This window comes from Colobus angolensis, unplaced genomic scaffold (genome assembly GCF_000951035.1).
Source record: "Colobus angolensis palliatus isolate OR3802 unplaced genomic scaffold, Cang.pa_1.0 Scaffold70, whole genome shotgun sequence".
Classification (NCBI taxonomy): Eukaryota; Metazoa; Chordata; class Mammalia; order Primates; family Cercopithecidae; genus Colobus; species Colobus angolensis.
This window is the reverse complement of record NW_012120710.1, coordinates 2,108,128-2,115,751: the sequence shown is the minus strand read 5'-3', so window position 1 is coordinate 2,115,751 and position 7,624 is coordinate 2,108,128. Positions and strand designations below refer to the sequence as shown.

General features: G+C 34.5%; 1 protein-coding gene across 1 annotated transcript in view; it reads right to left on the bottom strand.

Annotated features, from left to right (window-relative positions):
* DCK (deoxycytidine kinase) overlaps positions 1 to 7,624 on the bottom strand; it is a 33,172-nt gene that overhangs the window by 3,520 nt on the left and 22,028 nt on the right. Inside the window, exons 3-6 of the mRNA XM_011927123.1 lie at positions 4,619 to 4,812; positions 3,431 to 3,578; positions 915 to 1,030; positions 94 to 184 (exon numbers count right to left, since the gene is read on the bottom strand). Coding sequence (XP_011782513.1) covers positions 94 to 184; positions 915 to 1,030; positions 3,431 to 3,578; positions 4,619 to 4,812 — 549 coding nt within the window. The remainder of the gene's footprint in view (positions 1 to 93; positions 185 to 914; positions 1,031 to 3,430; positions 3,579 to 4,618; positions 4,813 to 7,624) is intronic.

Sequence of the window (7,624 nt, the reverse complement as noted above, 5' to 3'; positions counted from 1 at the left end):
ATGGAATCTTTTCTGTTAGAAAATTGTTTTCTCACAAGTCAGTACACTTTTTTAGAAAAAACAAATATTTGTTTGTAGTCTGTCTAAACCTACCTTTTCAACCAGACTTTCATGTTTGTCTTTAAAGTCTTCATTAACATCCAGTATTAAGATAGGCACCTCTTGAAGATAATCAAAGTCAGTTCTGTTTGAAAAGAGAGATTAATAAAATAATCAGAAATGTAAAAAAAAGAGAGAAAAACATTAAAAATTCATTCGTATGTCCTCGGAAAATCAAAATGTTGTCAATCATTTACACTAAAGTTACTTTGCAATACTTCATCTGGCAGCCCCTTCTTTCTCGTTTAGATTTACCACACGGAGCCAAAAAACTCGGGTACAAATATATAAAGCTGGGTACTGTAACATATGATTCTCTTCAAAATCAAAAAACAGATAATAAAGGAGGAATTTGTGCATTTTAAAGATGAGAAAACTAAAGTTCAGAATTGTCATTCTGAAGCTCAGAGGCTATCCAAGGTCACACACCAATAAGTAAGACTGGACTTGAGCCAAGATCTGACTAATAACAAAGTCTATCCTCTCAACAATCATGCTATACAATGTCCCAAGTCAAAATTCTTTCTGAAAGAGTACCTAAATAATGTACAGATATATTTCCTACTTTATCACTTAAAGTGAAATTTCATATATTATACTATCAATACCACCAAGGGATACTAGTTATAAAAACTTTAAGGAAATAGGATCTCATTGCAATCAACAGAATCAAAATCTATACCTAGTTCTGAAAGATACCAATAAGCAAAATGACTGAAAATTTTACATGTTGCTAGTCATATCTTCCAAATTTTAGATTAACATTTAACAAAGGTATTTAAAATGAATAGTAAATAAAAATAAAGAAGTCTTACTTCAGTGTCCTATGCAGGAGCCAGCTTTCGTGTTTATAATGAAGCTTCTCTAAATATTCAAGAGGAATGCCTTGCTCTTCATTTCTTCCCCGTAAATATATTCTATGTAAGCATTTCTAAAAGCAAGTAATAAGAGATGGAAGAAAAAGGCAGTGAACAATTATTCTTGTCTGCTGCCATCAAAATTTACTTTTCTGTGTCTCTCTACTCATGCTAGCCAAAATCTCTACTTATTACTTCTTAAAAGTTGAAATAATTCATTTTTCCCTCCATGAGCTTTTCAGCCACTTGGTGGCTCTAAGCCAAGTGGTACTTTGAAAAATAAGTTAAAATAAGTCTATAAATTTTTGGTATCCACACATGAAATACACTAAGTTTGATAAAAAGGAGAAAAAAACTAAACATCTACTTAAAATGTTCAGAGACAACAGCTAAAAGGTATGCCAATCTATAAACATAATCTTACTTTGCTGTTAACCAAACTTGACTATAAAATATCTATGTTCAGTTCACATAAAACCACTAACGGCAGTGGTTCTTAATGTGATGAAAACTCTATACCAGCACAACCAAAACAACTTTGGAATGTTTTATGCCTGTCCTATATCTGCATTATCAAATAAGGTAGCCATTAGTCACCTGTGGTTTTTTTTTTTTTTTTTTTTTTTTTTTTGAGACGGAGTCTCGCTCTGTCGCCCAGGCTGGAGTGCAGTGGCCGGATCTCAGCTCACTGCAAGCTCTGCCTCCTGGGTTTACGCCATTCTCCTGCCTCAGCCTCCCGAGTAGCTGGGACTACAGGCACCAGCCACCTCGCCCGGCTAGCTTTTTGTATTTTTTAGTAGAGACGGGGTTTCACCGTGTTAGCCAGGATGGTCTCGAACTCCTGACCTCGTGATCCGCCCGTCTCGGCCTCCCAAAGTGCTGGGATTACAGGCTTGAGCCACGGTTTTTAAGCACTTGAAATACGGCTAGTGTGATGACCAAGGAACTAAATTTCTAAATTTTAATAACCCTAAATTTAAAAAGCCACATTGGACAGTGCAGCTCTAGATTATGTTCCCCCAAAAGCACACATACATAAAAAATTTTGTATAATTTGTGGGGGCTTATAGACCCTGAGGAACTCTTCATGCATTCCAAGAAATAAAAGCCTCCAACCTAAATGACATGCATAAGACCATCGCAGCATACAAACTGTGTTTCAAACTCTAAATTCTCTTTTCAATAATTAATCCTTTCATCAAAAGATATCAGAAACAATACTGATGAAATTATCAGTATCAAAATGAAATTAGTATTCTTTGTTTTTTGGTGTTTGTACTATTTTCATAACTTTAAGAAACTTTTTCAAAAATAAAAGTGAATTTCAAAATTATTATAATTGCTAAATTCTAGCTTAATAGTGACTACAAATATTTCAAGCAAAATAAAATTCTTAGTATTCCTTTATGCTCTTTTTCACATTTTTATTTACTATTTTTGTAATTAAGAACAAAAAAATTTCAAAAATAAAAGTGAATTTCAAAATTAACTTTTGAAATTGCTAAAGAATTGCTAAATCCTCGCTTACTTAATGAAGAACAAAATCTTTACTTAATGAAGAACAAAATCATCCGTTGGAATCAGAAACCTAATTTCTTTGAAAACTCAGCTTTGACAACAACACAGTATTCTAATTTTAGGCCAGAAGTTACGACATTTACATTCATCAGTGCCTACCCTGTGACTTAAGGAAAAAATGAGAATTAAAAAACAGAAACAATAGAAATGCAAGCACCAAAACCAGAAAGCTTCTGATTAAATGTAAGATCTTAATATTTAGATTAGTTTTATGAAAGGCATCTATTTGGTCTTCCTGTATTCATTATATAACATCACATGTAAATAGAATAGTTATGTTATAACCTATCACAAAAAGCACCTTTTCAAGTGAGCTCCCTTAATGGAAAATGGCAAGGGTCCTCTAAGTCTTTTCCCAACCATAGCTGCCATTATCCACTCATTTCCAAGGCACAAACAACCATAATAAAAGATTTCTTGAAATGGACCTCCATCAACATCGCCGTTCATTCAATAAATATTTACTGAGCTCCTACTATATGCTCCAACAGTGCCTACCACTGGGTATTCTAGGCGCTGGAAATTCAACAGTAATCAAAATACCCAAGGTCCCGCCTCAGGAAGCCTATATTCTAGGAGTTGCTTGACCACATTCATTACTTTAACTGTGATGAATGAGAAGAGTCTGCAAATGTTGGGAAGAAATAATGAGTAAAATAAAAAAGGATTGAGGAAGCACAAAGTGCGTAAAAAAGCAACTTGCCCAGGCTGGGATTCCAATTTGCTGAGAAAAAAGAATGCTCCTATCTACACAGTTAGAAGTTTCTAATTTATAGGTGGGGAGTGGGAGGTTGGGAGGCTGGAGTTAAACTAAATTGCCCTGATTACGTACCACTAAAAAGAGTTCTAAATATTTATTTAAATTTTCAATGCAATACATTTTTATTGGGTTTTACCTCTGGAGTGGCTCGAAGATAAATGATTCCATCCAATTCAAGGCTTTGGCCAAACTGGTTATTCATCCAGTCATGCCAGTCTTGATAAATTGTCCACTCTGTTTCATTCATGCATTCAGATTCATACAAATTAGATGCAAAAATATACCTAAAAGAGAGTGTTCATCAACACATGTATCATTTCAAAAAACAACAACAACAAAGAAATAAAAAAGAAAACACAAACATGAAACATTCTCCTAAATCCAGTGGCACATAGTGCCATGGAAAGCAGAAAAAGACAGGAGTCTTTCCATCATGTTTTTGGCCAATGGTTCTCAAAATATGGAGTGAGGACCCCATGAATCCCCAAGATCTTCTAAGGGGTTCTGTGAGAGGCCAGATTACTTCATATACCAATATACTTCAAACAAACAAACATATCATAACAGATTAAATACAGAAGTATAAATAAAAATCCAGCTGTCTTTTAATAAGTGAGTCATTAAAGATATCTGCAAAAATGTAAAGCAATGGTACTTTTTTAGCTTTTTATTTTAGAAAATATAACTTTTTGTGAAGTGTATTTATATTAATATGTAATGAATTTATTATTGGTAGTTTTAAATCATTTTTGTGCATCTCAATTTCTAGTAACGCAAGTATCAATAGGACAAGCTCTTTGGATGCCCCGATAGTTATTAAGAATTGAAAACGGTACTGAGATCAAAAAGTTTTAGAACCTCTGTTCTGAGCTAACTTTGGAGGTCAAAAGAATCCTAGCATAAGTAGGGCAATTCTAAGGCCCCTTAGAGACTTTTATCTACTTGCTCCAGGTAAGAGTCTAGGATATAGATCCAGATTTAACCAAAGCAGATGATAATTTTAAAAGGGTTAGAGGGAAAACAACTTCTCTGCAAATTTAAATGAGATGGGCACCACCATATTCCCAACAGTTTCTATGGAAGCTGGGGATTAATAAATGCAATAACTTTCCTAAAGCCATTAGTACCAGACTGCTGAGGGATTTAAATGTCATTTTCCATCTTAAATCCCCAACTCAACCATTCATATTACTAATTCCCAGGAAACATTAAAAAAAAAAAAAGAAAGAAAGAAAGAAAAGAAAAGAAAAAGAAAAAGAAAAAGAAAAAGTCCAGTTCTCAGATAAAAACTTCAAACGGCCACGTATAAGCCATTTATACATACCTGTCACTATACACAGATCGTTCAAAAAGTAATACAGGTTTCTCTGCATCTTTGAGCTTGCCATTGAGAGAGGCAAGCTGAGCTCTTATTCGACTGAGACAGGCATATGTTTGGAAGGTAAAAGACCATCGTTCAGGTTTCTCATACATCATCTGAAGAACATTCCCACCATTTTTCTGAGACGTTGTAAGTTCCTATTTTGAATGTGCAAAAAGAAAAGCAAAATTAATTATAGGGCTATTTTAATTTTTTAAGGCTAAAAAAGAAAAGTCAGATAAATAAATGCAATCATGATTAGCAAAACCAAGATGATTAAGTTCCCTTTCTCATACTCTTTCCCAATATATTTTTCAGATTGTCTGAGGTCTGGAAAAATCCTTAGATCTTTCTCACAAGAGGTTACAAACTAATAACCTACGGAAGAAATCCTTGTTTGGTCCAAAAGGCCTTTTTAAAACTTTGATTTAGTTTGTCAATATTATTGTCAGTATTTAAAAGCTAAATAATTTCACATAAAATATTTGGATTTACATCTTCTTTTTCTTTTTCTTTTTCTTTTTTTTGAGAGGGAGTCTTGCTCTATCTCCCAGGCTGGAGTGTAGTGGCACGATCTCAGCTCACTGCAACCTCCACCTACTGGGTTCAAGCAATTCTCCTGCCTCAGTCTCCCAAGCAGCTGGGACTACAGGCGCATGCTACCATGCCCGACTAATTTTTTGTATTTTTAGTAGAGATGGGGTTTCACCGTGTTAGCAAGGATGGTCTTGATCTCCTGACCTCATGATCCGCCCGCCTTGGCCTCCCAAAGTGCTGGGATTACATCTTCTTTTTAAAAATGAAAAAAAACAAGCAGTACTGTGCCCATATTTACCCTCTTGGCAAAAATCAGCTAGAGTCAAGTCACAGATGCCTCCTTTAGATGGGATATATGCTCTCCAGCTTATTAACCCCCACCATTCCCAGATGATTTTCATAACAGGCCTGATACATTCATTTGGCTGTCTGATACCTTTAGACATTTGTATTTGTAACCCTCCAATCTCCTAATATAATAGAATAGTTCCTCCCCCAGATTTTGTAATTCAATACTCTTATTGTTAGAACCACATTTTCCACGTTGAGGAAAAATACAAATGTAAATTTTAAAATGAAGTAAAAACTCTTATCATCTTTTATCTGAGTTAGAACTAGCATCTGGAACACATGAATTATTTTTCTCTTTCTATAAAGTTTTCCTAGTTCTGTCCACCAAAACGCCTATAAACAATGAGAACCTTGTAGGAACATACAAAAATATCACCCAGATTATAATCTCTAAATACCATTTCCCACTGAAAGGAATTAGAATTCTGATTCTAAATCTGGGGAAGAAAATATACAAGATGAGCTTCATCTTGTATATTTTAGGAAACTATTACAGACCACTGGGATTGTGCCAAGGACAAAAGAGCCAACATAAATAAAGCTGCCACTGGTCAAACAAAGAATCTGAACATCGAAAATGAATGGGAAGCAAAAATCTATGAGTTTATAATACTAAAAAAAACAACAACAAATTCTAGTCATGTTTTGAGGCTCCTAAGGCACAAATTATTCTGGGAATGTGTAGGTGAAAAGAAAAAAAAGTCCCATTTTATTTTGGCCTTTCCTGTATAAATACTTTCAGGGTAATAAAGTGGTATATGAGGAAGAGGTCTTCTTTCCTGAAGAATCTCAGTCAATAAATCTAGAAGGCTGGAGAAGGAATATCACCTTTTACAACACCTACTAATATACTGCAATGAGGCAACAATTAGCAATAGATGCTATTATTAAAATTAATTGGGAATTTTATAACAGATGAATCAAGCTGACAAAACCTAAACTGTTTGACTTTAACATCACAAAACACATCTTTTTGATGTAAAGAAATAACACATCACCAACTAGGAATCTTGCCAAAAAAGAATTGAAAGTAAATCTAATCAAGTCTGTCTCTACCTGTAAATTTACTGGAAATACAGAGAACTGAAAAACATGAAAACCAGAGATACACTCAGCCAAAACCAGAATGAGGAAAGTTATGTAGAACAAATGACCCTGTTTCTTCAACAAATAAATTATAAAGGAAGAAAAGGAAGAGACAACCAATAGATTAAAATTTAAAAGGCATATCAAGGCTGGGCCCGGTGGTTCACGCCTGTAATCCCAACACTTTGGGAGGCCGAGGCAGGTAGATCACCTGAGGTCAGGAGTTCAAGACCAGCCTGGTCAACATGGTGAAACCCTGTCTCTACCAAAAATATAAAAAATTAGCCAGGCATGGCGGCACGCACCTGTAATCCTAGCTACTCGGGAGGCTAAGGCAGGAGAATCACTTGAACTGGGGAGGCAGAGGTTGCAGTGAGCTGAGATCGTGCACTGCACTCCCGCCTGGGTAACAGAGCAAGACTCCATCTCAGAAAAATAAATAAACAAAAATAAAAAATAAATAAAAGGCATATCAACCACCAAATGTAACATGTGTGAACCTTGTTTGGTTCTTAATTTCAAAAACTTAAGAAAACATTATTAGACAATGGGGAAATATGAACACAGACCGGATAAGATGATAAAAAGAATTATTAATCTTCTAGATGATATTTTTTAAAAGACTATATTTCCAGAGTTCTCTTTGAGTCTTTGTTTCCTCCAGATGAAGTAATATATTCTCTATGATTGAGGTTCTTCAAAATATAGTAGGAAAAGCTCCAGGGGTCTCTGGATCTTTTCAGGAGGCTAAAATTCTGGAGATCTGTTCATAATGACCTAAATATGCTTATAACATTACTGAGCTGTACACTTAAAAATGGTCCAGATGATAAATTTTATATTTTTGTTACAATAAAAAAATTAATCACTAAAAAAGACCACATACCTCATTTTATTTGAATTTCTCAATAAACATAATCTCTCTTGCCCAAAGCAATTTCAAAGTTTACTATATTAAAATAACTTAGAGAACCAATCTTTTTTTTTTTTTTTTTT